Source organism: Notechis scutatus, chromosome 5, assembly GCF_049901735.1.
Source record: "Notechis scutatus isolate UNSWTSFEM ecotype Mainland chromosome 5, rNotScu1.2, whole genome shotgun sequence".
Lineage (NCBI taxonomy): Eukaryota > Metazoa > Chordata > Lepidosauria > Squamata > Elapidae > Notechis > Notechis scutatus.
In genome coordinates, this window is record NC_142013.1 from 82635655 (window position 1) to 82652379 (window position 16725).

At 34.9% G+C, this 16725-nt stretch overlaps 1 protein-coding gene across 4 annotated transcripts in view; it reads left to right on the forward strand.

The window, feature by feature from the left end:
• MAP4K4 (mitogen-activated protein kinase kinase kinase kinase 4) overlaps window positions 1-16725 on the forward strand; it is a 155817-nt gene that overhangs the window by 120065 nt on the left and 19027 nt on the right. Inside the window, exons 14-24 of one of the 4 annotated variants that reach the window (XM_087967177.1) lie at window positions 1673-1759; window positions 2389-2595; window positions 3851-4012; window positions 5970-6200; window positions 7074-7180; window positions 10925-11076; window positions 12219-12316; window positions 13814-13822; window positions 14318-14493; window positions 14789-14909; window positions 15899-16090. In XM_087967177.1, coding sequence (XP_087823303.1) covers window positions 1673-1759; window positions 2389-2595; window positions 3851-4012; window positions 5970-6200; window positions 7074-7180; window positions 10925-11076; window positions 12219-12316; window positions 13814-13822; window positions 14318-14493; window positions 14789-14909; window positions 15899-16090 — 1542 coding nt within the window. The remainder of the gene's footprint in view (window positions 1-1672; window positions 1760-2388; window positions 2596-3850; window positions 4013-5969; window positions 6201-7073; window positions 7181-10924; window positions 11077-12218; window positions 12317-13813; window positions 13823-14317; window positions 14494-14788; window positions 14910-15898; window positions 16091-16725) is intronic. The other 3 variants (XM_087967178.1, XM_087967179.1, XM_087967180.1) reach the window with 3 other exon arrangements.

The following is a 16725-nucleotide window of genomic DNA, read 5'->3' on the forward strand; positions in this document are numbered from 1 at the left end:
ACGTATAATATATAATGGCATTTTGCAGAATACATAATAATAGAAATGTTGTTTTAGAAGTGTATGTGATACTGCACTTAAGAGATGTTCGTGTAGTTTAGCTTACCTGAACTTCCAAAAAATTTGGAACTGCAATTCCCAGAACTGTTGGGTGAGAGGCTAGATTGGAGAAAACTTTTTCCCAACTTAATTTTGGGAAATATACATACAGTGACAGTAATGTAAAACAGATTAAAAAATGATCTCCCTGAGTAATTTAATTGGGACTTAGGAAATCATATTTTCATGTAGCTGAAGAAGTGCATCAACCATCTGCCATTGTTTGCATGCAGCTAGAGATGTATTGTTAACACACACTTTCCAAAATGTACAGGTAGTCCATGATTTACAACCATTTGTTTAACAAATTTTCAAAGTTATGACGCAACTGAACAAAGTGACCTACGACTGGGCCTTCCACTTAATAACCATTGCAGCATCCTTGCAATTACGTGTTTAGAATTTGGTGCTTGTTCAGTCGGCATTTATTTACAATGATTGCAGCAACCAAGAGTCATGTGATTTCTATTTATGACCTTCCCAGAACTATGAGCAAAAGCAGTGGATTCACTGAATTTGCTTAATGATCATAGTAAAAGTCATAAAATTAGGTGCAGCTCACTTATCAACCACATTACTTAGCAATTGAAGTTCTGATCCCAATTGTGGTCAAGCATCAAGGACTACCTGTATTGCTGGCATTGATAGATTTTGTTAAAAACAACAACCATATCACTACAAAATGTTAACTCCACTTAATTCTGCATATGCAAGGATTGTATAACAAGCCAGTATGCATTTTGTTTTGTTTTGTTTCGTAAGATTTCAAGCAGTCTCATTTTGCCATTGCATTGCGTCATTAATTCCTTTTGTGTTCGCTGTCTTTTCATGTATGTTTGAGCGCATGTGTTTTCTTTCCGTCATTAATTTGCACGACAGGATGTTCTTAACTTTGGATATGTTGCTGCATATTTTGACTTGGCTTAGGAATCCAGACTTCTGGAGTGTCACTGAGTTATATCTTTCTCTAGTGGATGTTTTTTTTTATGTTCTTTCATAACCACCACATACTTCAGATTGGCATTGTCTGCATTGATGATGAGGCTAGGATCAATTTATAGTTGAGGTTAGGGTTCTAATTGACAGGTCTTTTTGGTGTAAAGCTTGCAAAAGGGATGCCTTAACTAAGCCTGGCTCTAGTTGTTGCTCATGGTTCATCATAAGGTGCAAAACTAATTCTTTTATTAAAAATGCATGTGATTTTGTGTTGGCTGTGTTGATAAGACTTGCTAGTATTAACTACAACCTGTTTTTAAAAATTCATTTGCTTGTTTTTAAGTCAAAATTCTACAGGCAAGATTAATTTTTCCCAGGCCAGGATTTCTTTTCCTCTTTTCAGTTATTTTTTCAGAGGGAGGGTCTGTAATGGATTTTTTTTGCAGTCCTTACTTTAGCTGATTTGGTTTTATTTAATTGTTCTTTAGGGAGTCCATTATTAAATCTATTATTGAATTATCACCGGAAGGTGAATTGGGATAGATGGCGTTTTTCTTTTGTGTGGTGTTGTACTCAGGTGCTTTGGTTACATTCCTGTTGTGAACAATTTTATTGCTGGGTAATTTCTATGTGACAGGAGTATATCAGGCGACAGCTAGAAGAGGAGCAGCGGCACCTGGAAATTCTTCAGCAGCAGCTGCTCCAGGAGCAGGCCATGTTACTGGTAAAGCACTGTATCTGTTTTGTTAGTAGCTACTGTTTGGGATTGCTTTCTCTGACCGGTTGTCCCAGGTTGTCTTTAAATGGACACAGCTGAATTTTATGCACAGTAGAGCCTGGCACAAGAGCTAACATCCTACAGTGTACTTGGCTGCCAGACCAATGTGAACCATGCTGTGTGATTATCTGACAAGCCAATCAGTGAAGATTTCCCCCCACCCCCATGTTAAAGAAGAAGTTTCAGTTTGATAATTGACTTTCTGAACAACCCTTCTCAAAAGAACAGGAGTGCAGGCCATGTTATTTTTTTATTAAATATTGGATATAAAAGTCAGGATACTACGTTCTTTTTGGCCCTCCCATTTCCCCCACCACAACAAAACCCCTCTACCCTTCAGTGGCAAAATAGAATTATGACCGTGCCGATCACAATAGGTTAAATAATGCTATGCCTGTAAGTATTGAAGCTAAGTGTAGCGTACAATGTTTTATAAATTAAGGGGAAAACCTGCGCTTTATTTGAATGTAATTTTTAAGTTTGGTACATTTACTTACACTGGAACTGCAGCAAAATGTATAACTGCCAAGTGCCCACCAGCATGGTGTTCATATTTTGAACCTGTTCTCTCAAAGGAATACAGATGGCGAGAGATGGAGGAACACCGACAAGCAGAGAGGCTTCAACGTCAGTTGCAACAGGAACAAGCATATCTTTTGTCACTTCAGCATGATCACAGGAGGCAGCAGCAGCAGCAGCTCCAGCAGCAAGAAAGGAATAAACAAAACTATCATACCCCTGAACCTAAATCCCATTATGAGCCTACTGAAAGGCCACGGGAGGTAAATTCTATCTCAAGTTATTAGAACCAGTGTTGCTTTTAAAATATCTAACAGACTTTATGTCAAGACTCACCTTCCCATAAGAATGTCGAGAAAGGAAGACGAGTGTGTCCCATTACCGTCTGGGAAGAAAAGGACAATTTTTAAATATACTTTTACAGAATGTATACCTTGTATGGTGTCTTTCCTTTTATAGAGCACCTGTAGGTAGCATGTGACCAATTTCTATATTTGAGGTTTACCCAGGAAAAACACATCGGGAACCAGCAAGTTAGCCCATAAAATCTCTTCTCATATAACATTCAAAACAACATGAACAACATGAAATTTCTTAATTGATTACTAATTGCTATGTTCCAGTCACTTCTGAAGAAGAACCTCTCGTGAACATACAAATCAATTTGCTTAACCTTTAGCAGTGAGAGGTCTGTCATGACTGGTAGGGTTTGGATTAAATAAAGCCTAGTAAGATGACACCTAATTTATGTTAGTGTAAATATTTTATGTTAGTGAGATAACACAGTAGAGGTCTTCCACATACCCTTAATGATTATAGTATTACAGCATAATCTGTGCTATAGCAATAATCTGGAAAAAGATTTTATATTATATTAATCCATAATTAATCTGATAACAATGTGACAATTTACAAAATAGATTCATGGATGTAAAACCATATTTTGGGTGAAACTTTATTACTACATTAAAGATAACATTTTTGGAACAATTCCAAATTCCTTCTGGAGGAATTTGAGGATTATACTTAAGGCTTTCAGGAAGCATCACAAGCTCCAGGGCCCAAGTTCTAACATGCTTCAACCTTATTTAACTTCCAAGTCCAAATAAAGGTAGCCAAATACTGGTACTAGTGGGATAATTTTCACTAAAACATTTTTCACAAAACAGTCATGTGATAAACCAGTGTTATGTGCAGATTAACATTAATCCTAGCATGTTGAACTGATGCTGAAAAGATTATATGGAAGAAAAGTTATTTATTTTATTGTATTTGAAGTATAATCCATCCCAGTCTCAAAGAGCAATGGGCAGTAGTAGAGATGAGCATAATATCATATTGGGCGGGAGCTACATAATAAGTTTAAGATTTTAGATTACCAGATTACTGTGTGCAATCTGTTGAGTTGACCAGAAACATGATATTTGTAATTTCTCTGGAGAAATTTTATTTCAATTTCTAAAAATCCTCTTTTCATTGTGTCAGTTGAGTCCAGTTATGTTTTTTTTTTCTTTCCAGGTTGATGACAGATATAGAAAGAATAACCAGAGCTCCCCGGAAGCCCAGTCTAAACAGGGAAGCAAAGTGTTAGATCCACCAGTGCCTTCAAGATCAGAGTCCTTTTCAAATGGAAATTCCGAGCCAGTTCAGCCATCATTGCAAAAGCCAATGGAATCACAGGTAAAATCATTGTGAAATGTATGATGATGGAGAACAAGGAAGAGTTGGGAAGTAACATATATGGAAAGCAACAGATTACATTACACCAGTATTGTATGGTTATATATGGCATCCTAATAGAAAATACTTTTCCATAATTCTGTGTGAGGGATTTTCTTGTTTTTCTCCCCAATAGGCTAACTAACACTCTATTAACATATAATCTCTCAGTAAAAAGCATTCTTTGTCATATCTTTCCTTGGTATTTCTTAAAAATTTATTTCATTCCTTCTGAATTTGACATTTTGAAAGAAAAATTCTACAACTGCTTTTGTATGTGATAAAACTGATTTTTCATGGATTAGCAGTGATTAAAATAGAATCTTACTTCTGTTTAATGCACTTTCCAACAGTATTCTTGAGATAATAGTTGAATTAACTAGGGTAAAGGGACACAATTTCTGCCTCAGGGACATGTTGTTTCGGAAAGCCTTGAATGCAGTACCCAGAGTCCTCCAGAGGTTGCTACCAAAACACAATATTTAATGTACTGGAGGCTACTGTTAAGTACCTGATTTAATCATTAAGTGTATTAATTCATTACAATTTAATTAAATGGAAATGAAATGAAACAACATTTAATTTTGTTTCTATTCTCCATCTAAAAGCAAACTTGCTCTGGCAAAATGAAAATACCGAATGAGAAAATTCTACAGGAAAATTCAAGCAGGTGGACACAATTTCCAATCTTAAAGCAGTATCCAATGACCAATGTGTGATCAGTTTTCTAATACAGCTTGCTTTCTCAAGATAACTTTGGAGAGACAATGATCTTTTCAAGAGACAGATTCAATTACCTGGTTTACTGTGTATTTAAAAACAATTTCAGTGACTGGATTTTTGTTATAGATCCATTTGATAGATTTGTCTTTGTTGACAGTTGGCAGTACTAAGTCAAAACAGTACTAATTAATTGTACTGTAATTGTAATTGTCAAAAATACCCAACTATTTCTAAGAAATATTTCTATTTCTAGGAAAATGTTGGAAATCTTTTAGGGAAATTATGTTGAGAAAAATATAAGCTAGTTATGAATAGTTGTGGTTGTTAAGAGTGTTCAGTTTTTAAAAACTATTTAAAAGGAAGAGTTGTTTTTAAATAATTATACTCTTCTAAAATATATTTTTATGTAATATATTTATTTTATGGACAGCTGTAAATTTACAAGAACGTCCTTTAGTCATCCTTTTCTTTCTAAAATTCTATGAAACTTACTTAGGTTTCATGTTTGAACAGCTTCTAGTGCTAAAGAAAAAATGTGGGCATAGTATAATTCTATAGGTGCAGTAATAAATTTCTATTGTCAAGTTTACCTTGGACATGATCATAAAGAACATATGATCATATTTTTGTGGTCTCTAATGTGCATATATGCAAAATAATATATACAATATATGCATATATCACATATTATGTGATCTTTGTATGTGTATATGAGTGTGTGTGTATAGTGTTTACAGTGTGTATACATGCACACATGTTCACAAGGGCACATATATAAATCAGTACATATCCCAGTAAATTATTTCAAAATCATTATATTTACTGGCTTCTTGGTTGCTTGTTTTTACTCCTACTACTCCAAAATCTGGTTCTTTTATTGATGTTTTAAATTTGGTATATGGCATATTTGGAACCTTGGCCGCAAGTGGGATTTGCTGTCATCTCCTTCCAGTGAACCAAATGTTCAGAATATGCTTTCCGACATGACAATACACTATGTTCACAGCTTTTCATGTTCTCTGAGCACCTTCCTTGCTTTAAGCCCACTGATTTCATCATGTGCTTACCTTGCTTCATATCTCAGATATGACCATCCTGCGAGCTAAATCCTTCTTGTCTTTTATTCTGTGTTTAATTGGGAAAAGTCAGTTGTACAGAATGCATTGAATGTTCTATGTTTTGTTTTTTTTGTAAGGTACAGTGGTCTCACCTGGCATCTCTCAAGAACAATGTTCCCCCTGTCTCACGGTCCCATTCCTTCAGTGACCCTTCTCCCAAATTTGCACATCACCACCTGCGCTCTCAGGACCCATATCCACCTTCACGCAGTGAAGTGCTAAATCAAAGTTCTGATTCTAAATCTGAGGTACCTGACCCCACCCAAAAATCTTGGGCTAGATCAGACAGTGACGAGGTGCCTCCAAGGGTAAGAAATAGAAAGACAGAAATTTGACTTTTTTAAACCAAAGAATAACAGAAGGCATGTGCTAGGCTTTTAATTAATGAATGCACACCTGTAGAATATCAGAAACAGGCAATTTGTGCTTTTAATATGTTCATACGCCACCCTGAGATATTTTTTTTAAGGGTGGTATATAGTAACAGTTGTTCTCCTCCTCCTCCTCGTTCTTCTTTTCTTCAAGAAGAATTTGCCTTTTAAAGTAGATAAGGAATTACAGAAAATTGAAGATTAGCAAAAAAATTAGAAGCTGTCTACTATCCATAAATAAAATATTTATCATGCTAAAGGTAATATCCAAGAAAGCACAAACAAAAAAATCATAGCCAAAAGTTATTTTTCATCCTTTAACTAGTCAGTGAATATTTTAAGATACTATTGACCACAAAATCGTTTTTTAATGTGATTTACTTTTATTAGATATAATCTTGCTTTTCCTCCTAGTCTGCCTTTTACTGATCCATTACTAAGCATTTATTGGTTCCTTAGAGCTTAATTTTCTAAATCCCCATGCCTATTGCTTTGTGAATCCCTTGCTTTAAAGTTCTATGTTCTGTCATGATCGTCTGTGAATGGGTAGCTATTTGTTTCTATGCTAGCTATTTACTAAACATCCTATTTTTTCAGCATCTTAAATGCAGTCCAACTGGGTTTATGGGTTCTATAGTTGGTGAACATTTTAACCAATAGAATTACTTGATTTAGATGCTAGTAATATAGTTTTATATATTTAGTAATATATCTGTGTATATATTTATGTATATCTTTATAGGAGCAAAAAACCACTGCCCATGCAACACTATATTAATTATTTTTATTCCCACTTGTCCACTCCATAAGGTACCGGTGAGAACCACGTCCAGATCACCTGTGCTATCCCGCCGAGATTCTCCATTACAAAGCACTGGGCAACAAAATAACCAGGCAGGACAAAGAAATTCCACAAGGTTTGTAATGTTTTCTTCCTTCACCATGAATTGTTTTTTTTTAATCAGGGCAACCTGGTTTACCCAATTATGGGACCGAGCATACTGCTTTCATCTTTCAGCTCCAATTCATAAATTCAACACTTCCTACACCATGATTGAAGGGGGAGGAACACTGGAAACATCATGTTCATTCAGAATATAAGATTTGAACTGTATTGATTTTTTTTTAAGCCAAAGCCTGCCATAGCTAAGCAATCTCAAAAGGTGTATTTATACCTTTAGGAAGTAATAACATGTTAATGCCTTCCCAGCACCATTCATATAAATAGGGTTTTCTTCTGAAGAACTGTGCTAGATTATCATGCTTTGGCCTCTTTTTTAAATATATCTAGTATGTCAGAGAATGGTAACAACAATAATAATTTAGATATTCATATTAGAGTTAAACTTACTATTTAACTTCATGGAAATACCAGAAATGATTGCAGAACCTGTTACATTGACCAGTTTTAATCCATCTCCTCTTTAATTCTGTTTAATTATGACAATTCAGTGGGACATTTTATAGGTTAAAGTAACCTACATCTGCTCCCTCAGATACCAAAGTTATAGTAGTTCCTAATCATGTCTCTTATAGCTGTTTTGTGATTTTTATCAGCTTGTGAATTATATGTATGATCAGTCTCTTAGACACATGCATATTGTGTTAGATTAGTCTAAGTTAGTCATAAGAGATTAGTATTAGTTGTATTAGTCTAAGTTAGTCATAAGAGACATGCAAGGGTAGGTGATAAATGTGTTGAATTTGCAGTCAGACCTTCACTGAAAAAAATCCCTCATTTGATATCATATTAAAATACTGGAACATTTTGATATTTCCTCCTTTTTAGGCAAGAAGGGCATGGTGACCAGGGTCTTCAAACTTGACAAGTTTAAGATTTGTGGACTTCAACTCCCAGAATTCCTCCTCCAGTCATGTTAGGGCAGGAATTCTGGGAGTTGAAGTCCACAAATCTCAAACTTGTCAAGTTTGAAGACCCTTGCATTAGACTCTAGCTTGACCTCTAGAGATTTAGAGGTTATTTTAGAATATAGACTGCATTTTCCCAGACTCACAAATGATACAGCAGTTTATTTTTCTTTTGTCATCAGCCACAAGAAAATTACTAGATCTTTAGGCTTATATCATGTGAGAGGCTAGATCAGGATCAACATATTTATTCCTTTATTTTATATCCTGCCTTTTTCCCAAGGATTCAAGGCGCTATATATAACATCCCATTGTTCAGTTTTCCCCACAACCCTGTGAGGTAGATTAAGCTGTGTTACAATCATTCAGTGAGATTTCAATGATACACCCTTTAAAAGAAGAAAGAGATAAAAAAACCACAATCTGTTGGATAATCCAACATTTGAATGTGATCAGTTGGAAATGGTAGTCTATTTTACCATGGGCTCCAGTTTAGGCTGATGGATTATATAGCCAATTTTTCCTCAGTTATATCACAGTAATGTATTATATCTGGACTGTCCTTAAAGAACCCTGTAAACCTGTACTGATCCAGAATGTAGAAGCAAGAATGTTAATGGATATATATCCAAACATTGAGATTATATTAATATTCCCTTCTGTATTTATTGCAAATTTGCTTCTTGGCATACATTAGTATTACAAGTAGTCCTCAATTTACAACCACAGTTGACCTAGAATTTTTGTGGTAAGTCATTGTGATCATAAATTGAGTCACCATATTACTAGACTCAATTTTATGTCTACTTATGGCCATTAAGTGAGTCATTGTGGTTGTTAAGCAAATCACATGATCATTAGTCCAAATCCAGCTTATCCAATAGGCAATTTTTGCCAGAAAGTGGCAAAAAAATCTGCAAAACGTGAACATGTGACTGTGGAATTCTCCAACTGGCCATAAATGTGAACTGGTTGCCAAACACCTGAATACAATCACGAGACTTCAGTGTTGGTCCAAGAGTCTTCACTTCAAGGATGGCCATAAGTAGCTTTTTTCAAATACATTATAATTTTGAAAGGTCTTAAGCAACTGTTATAAATTGAGGACTACTCTATAAAGCTAGATAGCTTGGATTCTAGAAACCCAAAGAAGCACCATACCTTATAATAGCCTGGGGATAGTGTATGAATATACTTTTAGTAGTAAAGAAGAATGTGTACAAGAACACCATCCTTGTTTCTTCCCAATTTCTAAAAGTTCGGAAAGAAGCTAGCAGAAAGCTGTTCTTGCAATTGCCTGAATGCAATTGTTGTTCTAATTCAGAAACAGTCCTGAATAGATTTAAAGAAGATTGTTTCCTATACCTCAACTAAATAATAATAAGATACAGGTGTTCAGTGACATCATTGATAATGTCTTTCAGATCTGTGGAATGTATTCTTTGTATTGTGCTGGGTTTTCAATGGTTTAAAATTATACCTAGTTACATATTTTTTCTTTAATACTTGCTTTATTATTTTTTCAGTTTTAGAAATACAAGATGTTTTGATAAAGCATGGACTGTTCAAAGTATTTTTTTTACAAGGGATTAATCTTGCATTGTTGAAACACACATTTTATGTCTCAAGGGCAATGATCAAAAATAGTAAACAGTGTAATTTTGAAATTTCCAGATGCCTTTTTTAAGCATAAGCACAAAATAGCTGCTAGACGCACATAAACTATATTTGCATTATCATTTTGTTGGGTTTTTGCCTTTATTATGTCCTGTTTGTGGATTGATGAAGATCAGACTGCTGAAATGTACAGTTTTGTCTTTTTCAGACAGGTTATAGGCAATGCAGATTAGATTATTAGATTTTGGATAATATAATTTGGGTATCCCCACTCCTCTGCTTATTGTAGTTGTTCTCATTGCTATCTATTCCCATGACTTTTTGTTTTAGCATAAGCTGCATCACCTTTCAAAAGAAAAAAAACATGTACAACTTATTTTATCTTCTTGTTCTGGTGCAAACAGGCCCTCTCATAAAGGCTAAGTAGCTTCAGGAGTTGGAAATGGCATTCCTAGTTGATAAATAACCCTCAGTAGATACTAGTGACCTGATTGGCTTACTTTGCCCAAGACCGATGAAATCGTCTAAATGCAATTTTGTATTTTCAAATTGTTCGGCTTTAGTTTTCATGTGTTCAGAGTTCTGTGACTCTTTAAGAGGATATAAATTAATAAAATAGACTTAAATGCAATGACCAAAGGTAATCTTATCTGCTAGAAAACGTTCCTAACACTGAGATTAGGGAGATTCAATTTGAAATTGTCCATGGAAATTTATGTGTGACCTTAGGTTGGCCCTTATCCCTCAGTCTTGCCTGAGTTGTTATTAAAATGGAAAGAGTCACATCCAAGTGTAGGAATAAGAAGCTTGATCTAGGGATAGTGGATTCACTTCTGCTGAGGCAATCAGTGGGTGAAACTAAAAGAAAGATGCATCCTCTGTGCCATTATGTCCTTTTATATTCAGGAGAAAATAGCTGAGGAGAAAAGCTGGTTGAAAATAGATTAATTTCTGAAATTATTCATGCTATTTTCTTATTGAGAAAAGGCTTTGAATCAGCAGGAAGGAGAAGAACAGTCTTTGTCTAAGAGCTTGTAAACCAAGCAGGAAAATCTAGCAAGCCTAAGGTTTCCAGTCGTTGTCCGAGAAGAGAGGCAGGATATAAATTCCAATTTAAGAAAAAGGAAGCAAGGTCAAATTAATATTTTTTTAAAAAAAGATTATCTCCTTTTTAGCAATATAGAACCTCGGTTGCTCTGGGAAAGAGTGGAAAAACTGGTGCCACGACCAGGAAGTGGAAGTTCTTCTGGATCAAGCAATTCGAGTTCACAGCCTGGTTCCCATCCTGGCTCCCAGAGTGGATCTGGAGAAAGATTCCGGATGAGATGTAAGGGGAAAAAACATTATTCTCACAAAGGTTCATTGGATCCAGAGAGAGATTTTGAATAAGATATAAGCAAAAACTGTTTCAAGTGAAGAATAGCCATATGCTACATGTAATCTTTCAAAACAATATCATCTATCTATCTATCTATCTATCTATCTATCTATCTATCTATCTATCTATCTATCTATCTATCTCTAGCCATCTCTCTCTCTTTCTCTAGCCATCTCTCTCTCTCTCTCTCTCTCCCCCCAAAATGAAGTTTTTACAACCTATGATAGTCTGAACAGTTGCAGTAAGAGCAAGGATAGCACACTTTTCCTATATGATGTTGAGATTAAACTGGCACGTACATTCAACATACATGCTTACATGCATTTTTCACACACATACAAACACACATACACAGTCACTTTTCTGTTTCCTAGTCATCTGAAGTTATAAGAGCTATGTATGTAGGATAACAAGCAGAATTTTAATCTGAGAAGAATACCTTGGAATATGTTGATAAAGAAATGTGAAGGTAGTCTTCAGTTAACCATTCTTTCAACAACCATTGGATGTTATGATGTCACTCAATGAGCAAACTTGGGATTCATTCTTGAAGTTACAACTATCACAATATCCCTCTGATCATGTGATTGTGCTTGACAACTTATAATTATGACAGTCACAATGTCCTGTGGTCATATGTTTGCCATTTGGAACCTTTACTGCCAACTTCCAACAAGCAAAGGAAACTGGTAGGAAGTGTAAATGATGATCAGCTAATGACCATGTGGGATTCTCCTAAGAATGACAAGTAGAACTACCAGAACTGCCATTGTAAGTTGACATACCAACATAACATCACACCACATTCCTTGGTAATGAAGTTCTTGATCTGAATTATTGTTAACCAAGTACTACCTGCATTATTCTCATATGATCTATTATCAATATGGAATCTATTAATCAACATTTTTATAACTGTTTTCTGTTTTAAATGTTTCAGAAACATTTTCTTATTTATTTTGGATCTTCCTAACAGTGGCTTTGTTTTCTTTTTTGCAATGCTAGCAAAACTGTCTGATTGTTTGCTGCTGGATGTTCCCATATATTCTCTAAATTAATTTTTTTTAAAAATGTGTTACTTGATTACTTAGCATCATCAAAATCTGAAGGTTCCCCTTCACAACGTAATGAAACTGCAGCCAAAAAGAGTGAAGAGAAGAAAGAAGTCTTGAGACCCTGCAAACCTGCGGTAAGGCTCTTTCTGTTGCTTGTTAACTTTATATACAGTATATGGTCTATATCTTTACATAGAAGACATTGATAGTTGTTTGAATTGGATGACAAGGAAATGAATGAATCAGGTGTGATGTTTATTTATTTTTTATTAGCATTGGTCATCTGCAATTAACAAAAGCAGTTATTTTTATACCTAGCTTTCTTATTTTATAATATTTACAATAACTCTTTGAAGCAATTAATCTAAGCAAGCTGAATTTAAAACAGCAAATAATATCTAAGTGATTTTAGAATTCTTGAAAACTTTGTGACAGCCACTCCAAATGGGAAAGCTTTAGGCACAATTATAGAATCTTTTAATGACTGAGGCCTTCACTAACATGGATCCAAGAAACAGCCTCCATAGACAGTGATAGTGCAAAATGGATATGGCACAGAGATGGATAGAGTTTGAGTGTTATTCCCACTCACCTTCTTGAAGGGATTTTTGTTTTGGTTTGGTTTGCTTTCACAACTGTGCTAAACTTAGTTAAGGAATTATGCTATTATTTTTATAGGACATTTAAGACCTAGACGTCCAGTCATTCTTAACTCATTAGAGAAAACAATGGGTCTTACCTATCCACAATGCTACTCACTCAGGAAAACATAGTTTTCAATTTGTAAGCATTTTTTCCTGAAAGCCCTACTAAGTTGCCTTCACCTCTCTTGCCCAGTCAACACTAGCACCCTTCCATTCAACAGAGATGACGTACTGAAAGGCCAATCTTTACAGATAGTAAAAGGACAGCCATTTCTTCTTTCTCCTAGCTGAACTTGGTCCAGCAGTAAAAGGATGTTGCTTTTCATTTCTATAATTAAATCTGTACTCATAGTTTCCCACAATTATAGTTTTCCCATACATTAAAATTAGCTTGTTTATTTATGCATTAATAGAAAGCTTTTCTGAAGATCAGCAGGGAATCTAATTTGAACCTAATTTGATTCAAATATTCAAAAATTAATTTGTTTTCTTAAATCTCACATCTGCCTTTTTCTTCCCAATGATATCATTTTGACTTTTTGTGGAAGGAATCCATTTGTCTGATTCAGCACAGATGTTTTTGGTTTTTAATATTACTATTTCTTACAAAATATAAAGGAAAATGGGGAAAAACAAGCTTCTACTTTCCATTATCCTGATTTTTATTTATAATCCCATGTCACACTCTTATTTCATGCTCTACTTTCTTATTCCTTTATTTAAAATTTTAAGTAAGCCACTGCTGTAATTTTAGTATTTTTAAGAGCCAAGATAATTGGATTAGTTCCTGAATTAATGGTGTATTTTAGTTATGTATTTCATTCCTTCATTTAAATGTTTAAGTAATTCAATGTTGTAATTTTAGTATTGTGAACCTCCAAGATAAGTGCTTGTAGTAATTTTGTATTTTACCTTTCTTTCTCAAACCATGCACCATATCTTGGTCCAATGTTGATTTGCTTATTTTGACATGTGCCTGATCTTCAGGGAGAAGTGGTAAGTAGAGTTAATTTATGGAATAACTAACCTTAACATGCCTTAATTTAAATTTATAAAACTTCCCATCCTCTTCTTCCACATGTGGCCATTTGAAACTGCCAAAAGAAATCTATGGAAACTCAGGGACTATTGTTACCAAAACAGGGCAGAATATAGCAGATACTAGGAGGAAAGGGATTATGTGATAAAGCTAAATTAAGAAAATTTATAGAAAAAGAAATCCATTCAATTACACCCATGTACTGTCTCAGGAGATGTTAAATTTCAAATCCTGCTGTGAAGTTTATATGATGTGAGTTTTGCTTTATTTAATTCTATTAGAATTAAAGCAGTAAAACATATACCAGTTTATGAGTATTTCCTAAAATAATTTATCAAATGTAGAATAAAAGTATCAGTTAATTAATGGGATTCAGTTCTTAGAAAAAAAATGTTGAAACAGGCAATGCTCATCATTGATTTTGCAACATTATTATGATATGCTTTTTCTAGGATTTAACTGCTTTAGCAAAGGAATTGCGAGCAGTGGAGGATGTACGACCACCTCACAAAGTAACAGATTATTCATCATCAAGTGAAGAATCAGGGACCACAGATGAGGAGGATGATGACATGGAGCAAGAAGGCGTTGATGAATCTACTTCTGGGCCTGAAGACGTCAGAGCAATGTTAGTTGCATTTTTCCTATTTCCTTTATTAAATATAATCTTTGCAATTTATAGGGTTGCCATTTTTAGCATATACTTCTAAAAAATAAACTTTTAAAAAAATGTAAAACAAACTGAGAAAAATAAAACAATGCTAACAATAACAATTTATTTAACTGCATAATCTTTTAAAGGACAGGCCTTTCACAGATACGTAATAAGTAATTCTTTAGAAAGTTCACAGTTGCAGTTATTTTAATATTATAGTGAATCTTGGATATTGAAGCACCAATGATGAAATGTCGTTGCCAAACAGATCCACTTTGAACCTCAGCAATGGAGAAACAGAATCGGTGAAAACAATGATTGTGCATGATGATGTAGAAAGTGAACCTGCTATGACACCTTCCAAAGAGGGCACTTTAATTGTCCGACAGGTAATACATCTTTCAGTATGCAATTTGTTCCTTTTCATCAATTCATTCATTCTCTCATTTATCTTTTCCCACTTTAAAATTGGTTAGAGACCCAGATGGTAGCCATAGAATAAATAGAGCATGTAAAGAGAATACTAGTTTTCACCCATTGTTTCCACTGTGTGTTGCATGCATACATTGGAGTGACTGTTGTCTGATTCTACAGTGTTTATTTTAATCTTTTCTAATGTGGAATAAAAAAAACTGTAGATGTCATAGCAGGAACCTGGTATAAAGCCAGTTGCATTTGTATCACTTCTAATGACATCTTAAGAGAAGGTAAAAAAAAATCAAGTGGTGAGAGAGTCCCAAGACAGTAAAATAAGGATCATCTAGTTCATTTTAAATCACTTAGTTACACCACACTATCCCACTAAAGAGTTCAGCCAGCTTACACAAGACATTTCCTATCTTGGCAGGTTTCAAGACCAAGGCAGCTTATCTTTAGGAGTAGAAATGTTGAGCCATAGTGTTGATGTCATGAGAGGTTATGTAAGAAACGGTTGAGCAAATGCATCTGTTGCTTTGAACTTCCTGGTATATTAGGTTAGGTACATCAAAGGGCATGAACTTTACTAGTCACATTTCTTATTTTTCAAGTTAATATCATTTTTGTAATTGACCCCGCATATTTATAAGGCATGAGTATGGTTTAAACAGCTAAATTAGGATATTCACCAGAATGATAATTGAATGGAAGCATGGTAGCAAGAAAAGTCACAAGGAGAATGCACACAGGTGCCATCATAGATGTGATTTATAGAAACTTAAATTTGCCAGTAAAGAAATTGGCTTTGCAAGGGGAAAAAATGAATATGGTAAGCCCCACTCCACAGTGAAGGCTTGTTTGATTAATGCATTGGTTGAAACATTTAAATAGATCATTTTGCTAGGGGCATAGACTTGTACACAGCACTTGAGCAAGACAAGTGTGCCTGTTTTTTCTACAGAGTACAGTTGACACAAAGCGAGCCAGCCATCATGAGAGCAATGGCTTTGCCGGTCGTATTCACCTCTTGCCAGATCTCTTACAGCAAAGCCATTCCTCCTCCACTTCCTCCACCTCCTCCTCCCCATCCTCCAGCCAGCCGACACCCACCATGTCCCCACAGACACCCCAGGACAAGCTAACTACTAATGAGGTATGTCTTGCACCACAGCTGGCTGCTTTCACAGGGTTATAAATGTATTTCCTAATAGCCAGTATCCAGAGGATTTCCAACTAGTGTCCCTTCTGCTACTCTTCTTCCTGTCACTGTCCCTTCACTCCCCCAAAGTAACACATTTCAGCTCTTATGTACCAACCCTCTGAACTCCAGAATTTTTACCCCAAATTTGCCAGTTGACTACTATTTTGTTTTGCTTTTTACACGTGATTAATTGCATGGCTTTTGTATCACCTAAACCAAGTATTTTTATCAGTATTTATTTCAAAGCTATTTTGGGAAGAGTGTCTAAAAGTAATCCTAATGTGATTGGCTTTTTCAAGTAACAACGCTGCCTTATTTAGCACAGTGTTGGAGAAATATACACATAAAGAATCCTTGCTTTGGAAAAGGATGCAAAGGAAGTTTTCTCCATCTAACCATCAATGGAACCTTTAGGGAAACTATTCATTTCTTTTTATGAATTATTAAATTTGTTTTATTTAGAATGTTAGTTAAAATGAGCTGTCTTTTGTTTTTAATATATGGTTCTGCTTTGACAGGAGCCTATAAAATAGGAGACTATTTTCTCAGAATACAAATACCTTTTCAGTTTGTAGGCTATTAAGAGA